The sequence below is a fragment of the Argiope bruennichi genome, chromosome 10 (assembly GCF_947563725.1).
Source record: "Argiope bruennichi chromosome 10, qqArgBrue1.1, whole genome shotgun sequence".
Taxonomy (NCBI): domain Eukaryota; kingdom Metazoa; phylum Arthropoda; class Arachnida; order Araneae; family Araneidae; genus Argiope; species Argiope bruennichi.
The window spans coordinates 93,997,560-94,015,618 of record NC_079160.1 but is presented as its reverse complement, the minus strand read 5'-3'; the positions used below and the strand labels follow the sequence as shown (position 1 = coordinate 94,015,618).

The 18,059-nt window shown below is 31.0% G+C and overlaps 1 protein-coding gene across 2 annotated transcripts in view; it reads right to left on the bottom strand.

Annotated features, from left to right (window-relative positions):
• LOC129988378 (chorion peroxidase-like) overlaps window positions 1-18,059 on the bottom strand; it is an 86,095-nt gene that overhangs the window by 39,623 nt on the left and 28,413 nt on the right. For both annotated transcript variants that reach the window (XM_056096596.1, XM_056096597.1), the window contains exons 3-5: window positions 13,263-13,395; window positions 3,307-3,533; window positions 1,061-1,234 (exon numbers count right to left, since the gene is read on the bottom strand). In XM_056096596.1, the coding sequence (XP_055952571.1) occupies window positions 1,061-1,234; window positions 3,307-3,533; window positions 13,263-13,395 (534 nt within the window). The remainder of the gene's footprint in view (window positions 1-1,060; window positions 1,235-3,306; window positions 3,534-13,262; window positions 13,396-18,059) is intronic.

Here is an 18,059-nt window from a genome sequence, read left to right as displayed (position 1 = left end):
TCGAATGAAGCCTAAATTTGACATACAACTACAACTGTAGTCACAATATCAAATTTCCAATATTTATGTCATTGCATTTTAGAGTATAACATTTACATGCTTGTGAAAATACAGACAGACAGACGGTCCACTTTTTAATGTCTTTAATTTCAAATTAGATCCTTTTATACACTGTATATATTAAATCTGTGTTCTTAATATAGTCCATTTAGATCTTCTAATTTTGTATTTATCTTGTTAACTAATAGTAGGATGGCTGGACTGACTCCCTTTAAATGAATTTTGTTGAAAATTCGATAAAAATGTATTATGGTGTATAGAACATGCACCAAATAGCATTTCTCTAACTCAAAACGTTTCTTTAGTTATTATATTCACAGAGGGACTGACTTAATTTGAAAAAGACTCAGAGAAGTCTCAAACGTAAAGATTCGTTAAAATCACGAGTTCGTTTTTTTTTGGGGGGGACGATTATAATACTTTCTCTTTTTGTACTTCATATACGATAAAGTAAAAAAAAGTTAACAACGTTATAAATGTAGATTTTAAAGTTTGCTATTATTATTTTAAAAACACGATTTTCGTTATTAATTCAACTGATAGCATTGAATTGAATTCTGATAACACTCTTCACATTCGAAAAAAATAGATGGTGACACTGAATGATAACAGAAGACACTGAATGATTGACTGATGGTGACACAGATTGTGATTCGAAATAGACATCAGAATTTTAAGGGTCAGACATTTCAAAAAGATTATAAGTCTTTTTTTTATTTTTTTTTTTTTTTTTTTTATTGTGGCAGACATTTTATGTGTCATTATTAGTCTTTTTTATCCCTAAGTTAAATTTTGATTTTCTGAAGACGGATTTTCAATGACTAATATCACAAGGAATGCCATTTAATACATTCATATATTATCATTAAAAACAATCACATAAGATCATTAAAAGCAGTCACATAAGATCGTTAAAGACATTCATATATTATCATTAAAACAATGACATAAGATCATTAAAGATATCCACATAAACAATGCCATCAAAGACATTCATTACCTGTTGTACTAATTGGAGCTTGAGTGATATCATGATCTAGGAGCTGTCCGAAGAACATGTACAGGTGGTTGACATAATTGGTGGGCCTGTTGAGATTGTTATGGACATTCACCGACAGATCCCTTGGTTGGGGTAAAGGTCCACCAAGAACAGATTGTCTAAAACCGGACTGACCTGTTCAAAAATAGTTTCTATCAAACCAATGATTATTCGTAAATGAGTATTTTTGAATTATAGATTTGAAGTTAATGTTTTAATGGGATATATATGAATTGTATCGAAATATTTTCTTATTTCTTCTTCAATTTTTGTTTGTTTGTTTGCGAGAATAAAATAACCTGTAACTGCATGTAAATTAGATATTAAAATAAGAATTTAAATATTGAAATTTTATTTTAATATATCGATTTGTAACTCAACTTATTAGATACTTAATAAACCTTTAATACTCTGCGCACACGTTACTTTTGCGGAGCACAGGGGACAGGCTGGGGCAATCTATGTGCTATCTCATTATTTTTATCTCTAACTTGTTTAATTATTCACAATTTTATTTTTATAATATAAAAAGATAAATGTTAATTAAATAAATATCACACAAGTAACGTAAAATTACGAAAGGAAGGGGGGGGTCATCCATCGTAACTTCGTTGAACTGGAGTTTCGAACCTTACAGTACTGATAGAGTTAAATCTTTTCTTATTCATAAAATTGCAACAAATCCCCTTTAAATTCAAGAAAAAATGCTTAATTCTTTCATTACTAAAACCCTTTTAATTTACGTACCTTAGAATGCTGGAATGTTCAAGTTTCTCATATAATGATATAAAAACTTCTCTACCCTCTCTGAAAAATCGCAATGAAAACTGTGATCTTAAGGGTTTGATATAAAAAGAAGGACCCATTTCAGCTGATGGTTACTAAGCAAATATGTACTCGGACACTTTTTGAGAGTTCTCATAAAACTTTCCCGTCTCCTAAACTCATTTGTACAAGCATATCTGATGAATAAAGCCAGCTTATTTGGTATTCATTCAATCATATTTAACGAAAAGGAGAGGAAGTTCACACTGATATCCAGACGTCTCGATTATGCATCGTAGCTTCGTTGAACGGTCGTTTGGGGCTTCCCAGTATTCATAGAGTTAAGTCTTTCAAAATAAAAAACAATGCTTATATCTGTGGGCAAATTTTTTTAAAAAAACGTCTATGTTCTGAAAAGATATTTATTTTCCTTAAGTCTAGCAGATTTTGGATAATTATGACTCCAGTATTCCTAAAAACATAAAATATTATCATTAGCCATCTACATATTCTACCTTAAGGCTTCTATCGAGTTTGTCTACTACATCACCTTCTTCTTTATTTCTTCTTTAATTCATTTTAAATCAAGTTTTTGAATCTGCGCATTCGATTTGGTTGTCATCTTGACTTAGGCTAAAAAGCATGATATGCTTGTTTTGGTGAGTCGCGTAAGAAATTAATAACCGAATAAACTTTTAATATATCCCTTTTACGAAAGCAATCTATATCTCAACAATTTTTTATGTTCCTTTACTAAAAAAATGGGCCTTTAAAGGGTTAATTCTTCTACAACCGTAGCATATTGCTCTGAAGAGATAATTTTTCCATGTTTCATACCAGTCAAACTGATTTATGGAATGCGCCAACGAGTATTCAATGTTTTTGCATGAGTGACCGTATCGAACTTGTTGCTTCAAGGTCAAGGAACTTTTTGAGCAATTAGGGGGGGGGGTGCTAATTAGAAGTTAAAGAGTGTGGGGACTTCCCTTTTTTGCCGGTGTTTATTTGGCTTAACAATTTATGTCGACTACCGCAGCCAATTTGTGCACAAAGGGTTGAACAAGTTGCCAAATCTACTCATCAATCATAGGCGGTTTATTGAAACAGATTATGTTGCGAGAATTCTTTCTAATCGGCAGGAACTGTGATGCGTTGCCGGATGGGATGACCGATCTCTGTTTGCCATTGGCGAAATGGCGAACATTCTGGTAATCCCTCACACTGGAAGGCGAGCTTTTCCGGAGTTTCTTCAGTCGGTTTGCGGTTACCTTGCGTGCATTTACTTTCTGGATGCAATTTTTAAAAAAATTATTTAAAATTAGTATTTGACAAATTTTTATAATTACCTTTTTTATATAATTTTTTAAAAAATAATGTTGTTTTCAGTTATATTTCATTTCTTTTTATTAAAAGTGAAAAAATGCAACGTTTATTCACTTTACCTACGTAACTAGGAGGCAAAAGCCTTCTGAAACAGACACCAGATGAGCCCCAGTCTGGATTTTGTAAGTTGTTGCATGTGCCATCAGCCCTGCGGTAAAGAGCATTTGGATCACACTGACCGACGGTTGTAGGTGCGACGCATTCATCCCTGGCGTGTGTGCAGTAGTCACCTTTCAGAGGTTGTTCCGGCAGTTTCTCGTAGACGTCTTTGGGAGACAAATTATGCCTAAAAGTAAATATTTTGCAATACATATTAGATTGGCTAAAAAGAAAATAATTCACTCAACAAGGAATTAAGAAATTCTATTCATTAACATTAGCTATCATTTTATTTGATTTGCTTTTGCGATCACTTAGGCAACTTCTTCTATCATGTTCATAAAAGTTCTGATTTCGTGTGAGCGATATAAACTCCTAAAACGAATTAATATCAATAGAGATAATGATGGTTTTATGCTTTGAGAGCTTCGAAAGCTAAGGAAAAACTAATTGTCTATGTTTTCATACTTCAGTAACGACATGTTAGGTACATAGCATATGAATGGTAAAAAAAAAAAAAAAAAAAAAAAAAATCGGATACACTTTTGACTATAAACAGAGGGATAACATACATATTTCGTACACAACAAAAAATTTTGATTTACCGAAAGAAAATGATCTAGTTATCAATATGCGTAAATAAGCTAGGGTGAATATGAAATATGAAACCACGTGACAAGAATCAAAGTCATACATGAAATTAGAAAATAAATCGAAGCAAAATGCAAAAAAGATAATGTGTACATAATCTACAGATGATTTATGCTTTTTTTCATTGATAGTAGTAAATTATATAAACCAAAGAAAGCATGCAGACGTTTTTATTAGTAGAATTTTGGTAAATCAAAAGACTGTTCAATCATAGATGTTTGCTAATAAATTTGAAATTGCATGAAAAATATTATTCATTGAATGTAAAAAGGACTTCATAAAATTAATGCAGTCACTAGATATTTTAGTAATAGTCCGGTCGACTATGTAAAACTACTGTCTATGGGAATTGTTACATACAGATAACATCTAAGAGAAATCGTAAGATACATGCTGTCAAATTGGCGCAGGGGTTATAGACAAGCTCAAATACCAGAATATTATACTAGATGGTGACAAGGTGATTAAACTGTCTTAGCCTATTTTCCCATAAAGTAGTAAAATGTGTTCGACTGAGTATTTCAAACGAATATGGAACGCCTATATGGAGAAAAACACTTTGGAAGTTTCCCCTTACAGAGGTAGTGGCGTTATGATCTGAAAAAGTATAACATTAAACGGACGGACAGAACTTTAATCTTTGAAAGAGGAACAAATTTACTACTAGGATATTGTAATGATTTAGTTGAAATTATTTTATTTTCAAGGATGAGAATTTTCGCTGTCATTAAATATTATCAGCCTTGAAGACAATCTTCTTGAAAATGATGCGAATATGGAATGGAGCAGTATACTTACTTACAAGGCATTTATTTCATATATGCATAGAATGCTCTTGGGAGCCACATGGCACAGAGTATTTCACCACTACTTAGCATGTAATTGGAATGCTCTTGGCATGCTATGTATAAAATGCTCTTGGGAGCTACATGGCACAGAGTATTTGACATTTAAATCCAGTAACAAAAAAGTGGAAGTATGGCACAGAGTATTTCACCACTACTTAGCATGTAATTGGAATGCTATTGGCATGTTATGTATAGAATGCTCTTGGGAGCCACATGACACAGAGTATTTCACCACTACTTAGCATGTAATTTGGCATTTAAATCCAGTAACGAAGAAGTGGAAGTATGGCATTTATTTTATATATGTATAGAATGCTCTTGGGAACCACATGGCACAGAGTATTTCATCACTACTTAGCATGTACTTTGGCATTTAAATCCAGTAACGAAGAAGTGGAAGTATGTACATTAAATTTTCTAGATAATTGGAGCAAGAATATGCACACCAAATGTTATGTATTGATGTGGAAAATCCATCCAATGAGTACATGGATAGAAGTCCAATGGATAAGTATGTTTTATTCCACAAGTAAGCATAAAACACAGGCAATAAAAAACAGCTCTTGCAGAAATCAATAACTACCAGGCAAATAGCAAATCTTTAATTGAATAACAGCATTTCACAAAGCGCTCAGATTGCAACTGGAGATCCTTCTTCGTGAGCAACTGGAGATCCTTCTGAGTGAGCAGCTAGAGATCCTTCTGCTTGAGCAACTAGATATCTTTCTGCGTGAGCAACTAGAGATCTTTCTGCGTGAGCAACTAGAGATCTTTCTGCGTGAGCAACTAGAGATCTTCTGCGTGAGCAACTAGAGATCTTTCTGCGTGAGCAACTAGAGATCTTTCTGCTTGAGCATAAATCAAAAAGAGAATTCGCTGGACTCAACTGTTAATCTTTTTTATGGCTCCAAGTAAACATTTTCTTTGACAGGATATAGAGATTCCTAGAAAAATCATGTATCTTGGAGATCCTAAAATAGATGTATCCGAAATTTCTTCACAGAGATGTCTCCAAATGGTCGTCAAGACCCAGAGGCCATTGATCAGACATCCATTCAATATTCATTAAAATATCTGTAAAACTCTTCCATTTTATGAGATTAACAGCGTGGAGAAACAATATTACTGATTTATAAAGCTATGTATTACAGTTAGGAATTGATAATAGATAATTTTAATAAGATTTCATAAATGAAACTATACTCAGTTTCATATGATAATTTTTCATCTCCTTGGAAACCACAAATGGGCTTGTTTTCTTTTACTGCCAATATTTCCTTGCATTCTTAGCATTCATAATACTTCCTATACATTCTTTTTCATTTTGTGCATTATATTTTTATTCAAAATTCTTTCGTACTTTATATTTATGCCTTTATTAGCATAAAACTGTCTCAACTTACTTTTTCCTTACAAAATATTACGCCCCACAATTTGTGGAAAGCAGTGTATTTTATGCAATAATTGTTTGACGAGAAGAGGGGAGGACAAAATTATTTGCATTCTGTGTAAGGATTGCAATACCGGTATACCGGGATACCGAATACCGGTATTTTGAGCCATTTGTACAGTTTTGTAATACCGGTATTCACATATTTAAATACCGTTTTTTCGGTATTTACTAGAAATTTTTAAAATTGTCTCCACTATATGTTCAGGAATCGCCAAGATAGCAAAATAGTATACGTTTTTGTTTTTATGTCTCCCTAGGGCGAAATTAATTAGAAGGTGAATACAAAGTTACATCGTACAAGAGAAGTGATAAAATACTGTTTGACAACGGACTGTAAAACGCTCCGTACTTTTACGCATGCGTTAAGAAGGGTTTAATTACACAAAATAGGGGTGAGAGGAAAGATGAAAGGAGGAGATGTTTACATTTACAGATTGATATTGATAATGATAATGTAATTGTCGAAGAAGATATTAGTATGAGGTGAAAATATTAACCCATTAAAAATTGCTTCCTATTTTTTATAAAGTTCGAAAAATTGATAAGATATTTAAACGTTCCCCTACAAAAAATGCCATATTACAAAAATATATACTAAATGAAAATAAAACAGAATATATGTTAATATATTCTAAAACACGTTGGAGCAGTTTACTCCTAATGATGGAACGATTTTTGAAACTGAGAAATCCAGTCCAAAAAGCAATAATAGATTTAAACCAGCAAATTAATTTTTCAGATAGTGAATTCAACTTAATATTCAGAATTGTATCAGCTCTTCTTCCAATAAAACTGATTATTGAGGCATTATGTCGGAGAGATTCTAATTTATTAACAGCTAATGTAACAATAAATTTCATGTTGCAGTCACTGAAAGAACAGCACACATCACTATCTGAAGAATTATATATTACATTGAAAAATTGCACAGAAGAAAGGCATACCGAAATAGAAAATGTCTTATGGTATTTACATCATTATATGATTTTATAAAGAAAAAAAAAGGAAAAATGAAATGATAAATGAAAATGAAAAAAAGAAAAAGACACTAACTAATTCAAATCTTATCAAGTTTAAAATAAATGTTCTTAAATTTTTTTTACCCACAAACATATCCACATTCAGAAGAATTCAGTACAGTTATCGAAGATTATGATGACACTAATGTCGATAGTGAAAAGGAATTGTCTCTAGAACAAAAATTAGAATTAGCGATAAATAAAAAAATTTCAACCAAAATACAATACAGAAATCCTCTATATTCAAAGCCATCCGACGAGAAATCCATTTATTTGAAGATGAGGGATTTAGAGGTAAATACTTGAAAAATGTATATCGTGCATTGCTAACAGTACCACCAACTAGCATAGATGCCGAAAGAAGGTTTTCGACAGCTTGTCATTTTTTCACAAAATTACGTTCCAGGCTTAATGACAGTACAATTGATGCATTACGTTTTTTTAAGATCACATTTAAAAAAATTGTAATAGTACCACAGACTGAATAGTGATATTTACACTATTTGGGATTTAAATAAATAAGATGTTCCTTTACTTTTTTGTGATTCTTTACATACTGTTATAATTTATAAGTTACAAATTATTTAGAGTGATATTTACACTCTCTAATAAAGCTGGCAAATGAAACAAGGAAACACCTATGTTTTCTTTCTTTTTCTAAAATTTCTAATACCGGTATCCCGGTATTAAGATCTAAAAAATACCGAATACCGGTATTGAACTTTTGGTCCGATATTGCAATCCCTAATTCGGTGGTTATCATAGTGAAGTCATATTACTGACTCTCCGATCCACCCGAAGGCATACGGATAAATAATGCTGAGTAACCGGACCGCCGCAACAGCAACATTGGTGGGTACTGTGGTTGACTCCTAAGGGCCATCAATCAACGGCCACGGTACAACCCTTCCCTAAGGAAGTACGTCCCGTAATCGAAGGGAGGAGCCAGACCCCCTCCCCTTTTCGTGTACCCTCCAGGGTGGCGAGAACCAATCACCATGCCGGAATATTCTCATTCTCATTTCTAGAGCCCTCGGGGGATGTTATAGTGAAACATGATATCTTTAAATTGTATTATATTTGCCACTTTGTTTTTACGTACAACTCCTCAATTTATGGACAGCAGTCTATTTTCTGCAATAATATTTTGAAGGGAGGGAGGACAAAATTATTTTCATTCTGTGGTTATCATAGTGAAACATGACATCTTTGAATTGTATTGTCTCTACACACTTTTGCATAGTAATGTCATTTCATTTATATAAGTGACGAGATAAAAAATGTATGATATTTCGTATTTCAGAAGCAATTTAAAACAAATGTCTTCAAAATCCGATGAGATTGACACAAAACGTTCAATTGATAATTGTTGGTTTTAAGAGTTTTGAACAGATTTGTATCGCTCACAAGTATATCGATGCGAAACTTTTGCTTACTCACTTTCCTCACCCCCTCAAAAATGATTTATTCTTTTGTTGAGTTGTTGAAATTAAATATTCACCGAAATATATGAGAAAAATAACAAAGATTTTATCGATGCTACCATATTTACAATGTTCCATATCAGAACATAATAATTAATATGAACTATTTTACCTGTCATTTTTGGTAATAAATTGAAAAATATTGTTATTTTTAGTGACTTTTGAAAAGGTTATGTAAGTTACGTAATTTATATAGATAAGTTTTGCAAAATAGAAAAAGAGATGCAATTGATCTACAAATGCTTGTTGACGATCATATTTATGAAAATGATAAGAAAAAACTTTTTTAAGAAATAGCTTTTTTTTTATTATTAACATTTATTGTTAAATATCCTAAACATACATATGAAACGTCCACTTTCAACTCACGACTCCTTTTGTCTGTGATTGGATGCAATTGCAAAAGAACACCTTGGCATGAGAAATCATACGCTTAACTTTCTTCATCGCTAGATTGCGGATTCAATTTTTGTTTCATGTTAAATTTTAATCAAGCAATTAATCCAGTCAAGTTGTACTTCGATATGGAAAGAATACCTAACAGTATTTTTATTTGTTTAAATTTCTGAGTTGGCTATCCAAAACAGTGTTCTAGATTTGCATATAGTTATATTACCAGATAAAAGAGTAAAGAGATGAAAGTCGAAACGTCCGTTTTTCGCGTTTAAATAAAAACCTATTAATGTAAGAGAAAAACATTAATTAAGACGTTATAGGCATTAATAGGAGTAGTGAAACGAGTTGTAGAACATTTTGTTAGTTTTATTAATTATTAAAAATTTGAAAAACTCTTTTACACTTTTTAAAAAAATTGAGAGAAATTTTTGGAATTCCTGTTAAGCAAGGCTACATACAACGAAAAAAGCGAATAAAAATTTTTCAGGCTGATAACTGCATTAATTTTTTAAAAACGGAACTTCATTGAATCCTCCCCTATGATAAGCTTATGAGATATTTTCCTAGTGTTTCTGAAGAACCTTATTTACATCAATAGTCTTATTGAAATAAATATCTTTCAGCTCATGAGAAGATAAGTTTTGCACATACAAGAAGAGCTATGCGATTTTTAAAAAATATTCTTATTTTCTCGTATACTAAGTATACAAATACATAATCATTTTTTATTAAGTATATAAGTATTATAATGGTATTCATATTTTAAATCTTTCTGAATCCGGAAAACACATTTTTGGAGTGATGCTGTCTTTCTACGAGCACGATAACCGATAAACGTTTTAAGCTAGACAAATAAAATTTGGTATGATGTCTTTGCATCAAATTTCTAGATTTATATCGAATTTTGAATGAATCCATTCATAGGAAGGTTGTCTGTTAGACTATCCCATTATAAGTGAGAACGGAAACAGCAAAACTTAAAGAGATAAAGGGATACAATTTTGTACACAGATTAAATCAATAAACGTATGAAATTTTGGGCCAAATGAGTCACTGTTTGTCTGCAATTAAGCATGCATGTAATAGCTATAATTCAAAAATGCAATGACATAAATAAGTGAAATATTGTATGCGGCCCTCTTACAGAAATTGCATTTTTGTATCAAATTTTGGTTAAAATTGGTTGAAAAATAAAAGGTGTTCAGAATGCATATTCGATTCCTTTTCTATATTACGATGCACGAAAATTTAATGCTGAAAACTAGTTGCTTACACATTTTACTTAAAGTCCTTAATTGTAAGCGGGCGGCAGGGGAATAGTAACTTGATTTACTAATACGCAAGTACACCACGGGGACACCACCGCTAATTACGGGGACACCATTCTCTCTAGTTTCTTATAATATGATTTCAGCATTATGTGCTAGAGCAAGACTTCAAAAGAAATTAGCCAGTGTTTTTTTTTTTTATTTTTTTTTATACAAAGTGTCGAAAACATAGAATTCGATTTTTTGACGAATCTGCGTGTTTTAGAAATCCCTGAGTTCGAAAAACAAATTCTTGGAAAATATCTATCAATCTGTGATTAACATAATTAAAGAACGTTTTGACTTGTATGGATGAAATTTGGTTTAGAAGCTTAAACCAAATTTGTGGATTTCTGTTAAATTTTGAGCGAAATCAGTTCAGAAGAAGTCTGTCTCTCCGGCTGTTCGAATATAAGTTAGCACGATAACTACAAAATGCAGACAGCTAAATAGATAAATTTAGACACATTTAGATTAGTAGACAGATTTAGCAACTTTTATTTTGAGCGAAATCAGTTCAGAAGAAGTCTGTCTCTCCGGCTGTTCGAATATAAGTTAGCAGGATAACTACAAAATGCAGACAGCTAAATAGATAAATTTAGACACATTTAGATTAGTAGACAGATTTAGCAACTTTTATTTTGAGCGAAATCAGTTCAGAAGAAGTCTGTCTCTCCGGCTGTTCGAATATAAGTTAGCACGATAACTACAGAATGCAGACAGCTAAATAGATAAATTTAGACACATTTAGATTAGTAGACAGATTTAGCAACTTTTATTTTGAGCGAAATCTCACAAATGGTTGCCTGTCTGTCGGTCTGTACTTTCAGAAGAATGTAAACGCTGTAACTCAAAAATGCAATGAGTTAAATATATAAAATTTTGTAAGTGATTTTTGAGACTTTAAGTGTAGTTTTATATCAAATTTTTGTTTCAATTGGTTGGGAATAACGCATCTAAAACTCAAATGCGAGTTTTGTAAATTTTTGGCAGCAAGCAAAGGATTAATCGTCAAAACACTTGCCAAGGATCACGCAACATTCAGTAAAAAAGGCTAAATTCTCACCAAAGGTCAATATTTCTCTACTATTCAACTCCAATGCCAAGCAAGGTGTTCACTGCGATAACATCTTTATTAGAAAGTATGAGAAAGAGTTTGGGGAAAACCATTCCCGTTAATTTTGGGGGGGAGGGGATACTAATTTCACGTTGTCTTTCTGGAAGCTTGCTTCCTTACATTCATAATATATGAAGATTTATGTATGAGATGCATAAAGTTGTTTTTTTACTTTCATAATGTATGAAGATTCTTCATTACGTACAAAATACACGAAGATGCTGCTTTATTGTTGTCGTTTATAATGGCACTTACCCTGCACAAGCTCGCTGACTAAATCAGCAATTTTAAGCCAATGGAGTGTCTCTTGTTTTAGTAGCGCCAACTAGGGTCAAGAGTACGTCTTAGCTACTAACGCATCACATTTGCTTGCAAACCCCTTTCTACAAGAGGCACATTCACACATCTCACAGAGATGAAGAACAATCATGCTTAAACCGGAACTCGAACCCAGGACGCCCAGGTCACGGGGAAGATGCGCTACTCCTATGCCAGGACGCCCAGGTCACGGGGAAGATGCGCTACTCCTATGCCAGGACGCCGGCTATGCTGCTTTATAATAGATATAAATGTTTCTTTTTGTTGTAATGCATAAAGGGTCATATTTTCAGAAGACTATTCGAAGTTAATACTGCCAAATAACACTTTCCCTTTCCCGATCTTCACAAAAAAAAATTTCATTGTTTTTTTTTTTTTATTTTTTATTTTGACGGTTTTTATCTTAATTTAGATTTATTAATCCCTTTTGACATTAAATAAACTGCTATCGACAATTAAAAACGCATCTTGTATTTTTGAATCTTGATTAAATAATAATAATAAAAAAACCATGAGATAATACTACTATTTAGATTTCTGCACCTAATAAATTTATTAAGGACCTATTGGATTTAGGAAATAATGAAGGAAATAGAATTTTAATGCATCTGTTTAAGAATTAAAAGGAAAGTATTAATTAATTGAAAAATAGTACATTTTTATTTTGCTCAAACATGATTGACCTATCAGCTGTCAATACATGAACATATTCATGTATTCATGTAAATTATTACTAATTATTTATAAAGTAGCTGGTTACTATAAAACGAAAGTAATGTTACCATTTGAAATATCATATTTACCTTATCGGCAGTTTAATGTTTGTTAAACAACATATAACGAGTTTCTGAAGTTGTAGGATTTAAAAAAAATCTCTCTTTTTTTTCACCACGCATTTCAAATGGGTTCACATTTATGTACTGACATGTTAATATATATCTTAAAAACATTTTTTTTTTTCAAAAATAATTTTTTTGGAAAAAAATTAAGTATAAAGCAAATCGAAAGAAATAATCAAGAATCTATTTAGAAGATCTTGTACTGACTTTCAAAATTAAATTTCTATTATACCACGCTCTTAATTATTGCATAAAATACAAAAGTTAAAAAAAATCAGTCATTAATTGTACATATTCTACAGTGTTTTCTACTTATAAATGGAGAATCAAATAATAATGTCAGTAAATCTTATTTAAATACTATTACATTGACCGTAAAATTATTTCTATTGTGTGATCGAAATCATGTTATCTACAGTAAATAATATTGCTATTTAAGGATATCCTTATAATCTTAAAAATATGAGTTTGATGTCTCACTTACTTTTGTATCAGGACATCTGTCACTGTTCCAAATATCAGTTGTTTCGATTCAAGCATATGAACATGGGGATCTGTCCTCCTTCTTCGAATGATACTGATGTCGGCGCAATTTGCGTCTGGTTTTATGACTCTACCTAAAATAAGCAAAGATGAAATTGTTATGTACTTATGTATTAACCGCATGCCAGGGATTTATTGTTTTTTTATTTGATTTATTTTTGAAGTAATGGAAGGAATTCGAAAATAATCACCGTTTTTTTGTTATTTTACTATAATTTAAAAATCGTTTTAATATCTATCAAAGTGTCATTTTAAAATGACTTATCACTGATTTTTTGATGATATTTCCAACACACATTCAAAAATGTTATTATTTTCAATGAAATTTAATTTTAATTCCAGATTATATTTGATCTTTTGAAAACTAAATAAAATTTATAAAATCTGTGTTTGAAATAAAACTGGACATTAATTGAATAGTATATATTTCAATGGATTTAAATTTTTGTTTCACTCAAAATAACTTTTTGCTCTTCGGATCTTTTATCGAACTTTTATTTATTCAGTTTTATCTTTTTAATATATATTTATTTTATTAATAATTTTAAATGTGTACTTTGACAATCAACTGTATTTCCTGACTGTCAGTGCTTTAAAATCCTCTAAATTCTTTTCCCCCAGATTTTGTCTCTTTCGACAGTTATGAAATTATATACTTTTCTCAATCAATTTCAGATTAATTTAAACCCAAAATATTCATATATAAATTCACTGTTTTTAAAATCAAGCGGAATTTCTTGTTTCTTTCAAGAATCTGATAAATATGTAGCAACCTTTAATCCATATATATCATTTTCAAGATTTGCATTAACCTGTTCAGGTAACCACTGAATCAATAAAGAGAAAAGGAGTATAACACGCATAGAAAATGGAAATCATTCTTTATAAATTTTCCTTCCTAACGTTATTGGGTAACTACGAGCATTTTTAATGGCAGGGGCTGCGCTTTGTTGTGAGAACCTAATATAGTAAATTTAATGTACAATATGTTAAATCATTCATTATAAATTTTCTTTTATAACGTTATTGGGTAACTACGAGCATTTTTAATGACAGGTGCTGCCCTTTTTGTGAGAACCTAATATAGTAAATTTAATGTACAATATGTTAAATCATTCATTATAAATTTTCTTTTATAACGCTATTGGGTAACTACGAGCATTTTTAATGACAGGTGCTGCCCTTTTTGTGAGAACCTAATATAGTAAATTTAATGTACAATATGTTAAATCATTCATTATAAATTTTCTTTTATAACGCTATTGGGTAACTACGAGCATTTTTAATGACAGGTGCTGCGCTTTGTTGTGAGAACCTAATATAGTAAATTTAATGTACAATATGTTACTTTTTCCAAATATTTAATTTATATAAAATATCTCTACAATGAATTTTAACATCATCTGCAACTGAAAAAAAGTTGAGTGTTATACATATTTGAAAAAAAATTCGAAGAAATTGAAATGTATGGGTATGAGGGAGTTAATAGCTTTCTTTGTTAGTTGTTGCTATGACTTCATCCATAACAATAGAATGTAATACCTGCAAAATTTTAACAATAGTTGAAACATACGCTGCAAAAGTACTTGAAAATTGATATTTTTCTTTCAATTGGTTAAATAAAGAATGAAATAGAGAAGCCTGTTATTTTTGAAACACCACTTGTTTAATATTGAAGAATGACAACTAAGACCCTGAAGGCATAATGTCCCATATTTTATATCATTAGTATAAAAATTGACATCATGCAATTGCGGAAAATATAAAAGAGTGTTTTGTTAGAAGAGATTTCATAAATTTTTTCATGAAATCTTTTCTAATAAAAATTGAGGAATGTGTTTTTTGAAAATCTGCTGGCGTTCTGAAATTGAGATTATTTGATCCAGAACTACTAAATTTAGCACAAATTTTTTATGAAGGATAAGAATGTGCACCTCGTTATGATTATATAATTTTTCAATTAATTAAAAATTGAGCGAAAATTTTATCTCTTCTTCACTGTGACATCCGAATAAATAATTGCATAAACATAATTTTCACAACATTTTAGAATTAAGAGTGTTTGACTTTTAAGGAATATCAATTTAATGAGAAGCTGTTTTCTGAATTTTGTCAATTTTATATAAACGATATTCTTATAATTTTCAACCAAAATTTTCGTTCTGGCATTGAAATCCAAATTATTTTCAGTGCTTTGTTAAATATTTAATCGCATCATTTCCTTTAATTGTTGAAAGTGAAGTACAAGATCACGAAATGTACACTGAAATTAGAAAATAGATTACTGTATAGTTACATTTTTAATGCTACTATGATGTCATAATATTAGAATCGATTTGGAAGGTTATGCACACAATAAATAATCACACTCTTATGCTAAAAATACTTTTTTGAATGAATAAAGAACAGCAAGCTACGTTTCAGAGATTTAATTGAAATTAAACATTCTTAATATTCCTTGCAAACAAACTAGTTGCCAAAAGCGATTTGTATTTCATACTCCTTTCCTAATGCAAAAGATTTCGCTATCTTATTATAGCAAAACATGGGTATAAATTACTAATAAAGGAAAAGAAATACAATTTAAAATGGTAATTCAACATCTTAATTCATATGATTAATATGGTTTACATAAAGATATAACAAAAAATAGCAAAAAATGTGATCCTGAGAAAATGCAATTTGCAAGTTTTGTCCATCGTGACCGTACTTGATATCATGTCTGACGGCTTAAGAAACCCTGATGCATTTGCAATAACATCAGGCATATGAATATTAAAATAATTTTTAGGTTATAATATCCAACGAAGCGCTCATTAATATACAGAGACAAAAAAAATTGAAAGCGTTTCTTGTAATCCTAATTTTTTAGTCAAAATGTAAATGTTAATAAGATGCAGTTATGCATTCAATTATGTAGCCAAAGCAGCAGTTCATTTAATAATTGCATGAAAATTATTATCGAATTTATTAGCATAAATAAATTAAATTCATATTAATTTAGTTTTAAGCTTAATATAAATTTAATTTAATTTACTTGGACTATCAAGGACAATATTTGTATTTAATTTTTTGAAATGTGATCAAACGACAGATCCTGCTCCCTTAACTCCACATTATACTTGGATAATGGTGGATTTAACTGAACCCTTAGCAACATTCATTCTACGTCTTCAATAAATTCGATATTTAATTTCGTAGAATCATCTACCTGATATGAAATCATCACTTGTCGGTAAGCAACGATTTCTGTCACATTGGAAGCAAACAGTATTATAATTTTTCTGTCATGTTTACAGAACACAATTAGTTCTCATAATGTCGAGGATATTCACTTTGGGTCTTCAATGGATTCGATATTTAATTTCGTGGAATTATCCTCCTAATTTTAAAGCATGACTTGCCAGTAAGCAACAATTTCTGTCACATTGGAAGCAACAGTATTATAATTTTTCTGTCATGTTTACAGAACACAATTAGTTCTCATAATGTCGAGGATATTTACTTTGGGTCTTCAATGGATTCGATATTTAATTTCGTGGAATTATCCTCCTAATTTTAAAGCATGACTTGCCAGTAAGCGACAATTTCTGTCACATTGGAAGCAACAGTATTATAATTTTTCTGTCATGTTTACAGAACACAATTAGTTCTCATAATGTCGAGGATATTCACTTTGGGTCTTCAATGGATTCGATATTTAATTTCGTGGAATTATCCTCCTAATTTTAAAGCATGACTTGCCAGTAAGCAACAATTTCTGTCACATTAGAAGCAACAGTATTATAATTTTTCTGTCATGTTTACAGAACACAATTAGTTCTCATAATGTCGAGGATATTCACTTTGGGTCTTCAATGGATTCGATATTTAATTTCGTGGAATTATCCTCCTAATTTTAAAGCATGACTTGCCAGTAAGCGACAATTTCTGTCACATTGGAAGCAACAGTATTATAATTTTTCTGTCATGTTTACAGAACACAATTAGTTCTCATAATGTCGAGGATATTCACTTTGGGTCTTCAATGGATTCGATATTTAATTTCGTGGAATTATCCTCCTAATTTTAAAGCATGACTTGCCAGTAAGCAACAATTTCTGTCACATTGGAAGCAACAGTATTATAATTTTTCTGTCATGTTTACAGAACACAATTAGTTCTCATAATGTCGAGGATATTTACTTTGGGTCTTCAATGGATTCGATATTTAATTTCGTGGAATTATCCTCCTAATTTTAAAGCATGACTTGCCAGTAAGCGACAATTTCTGTCACATTGGAAGCAACAGTATTATAATTTTTCTGTCATGTTTACAGAACACAATTAGTTCTCATAATGTCGAGGATATTCACTTTGGGTCTTCAATGGATTCGATATTTAATTTCGTGGAATTATCCTCCTAATTTTAAAGCATGACTTGCCAGTAAGCAACAATTTCTGTCACATTGGAAGCAACAGTATTATAATTTTTCTGTCATGTTTACAGAACACAATTAGTTCTCATAATGTCGAGGATATTCACTTTGGGTCTTCAATGGATTCGATATTTAATTTCGTGGAATTATCCTCCTAATTTTAAAGCATGACTTGCCAGTAAGCAACAATTTCTGTCACATTGGAAGCAACAGTATTATAATTTTTCTGTCATGTTTACAGAAAACAATTAGTTCTCATAATGTCGAGGATATTCACTTTGGGTCTTCAATGGATTCGATATTTAATTTCGTGGAATTAT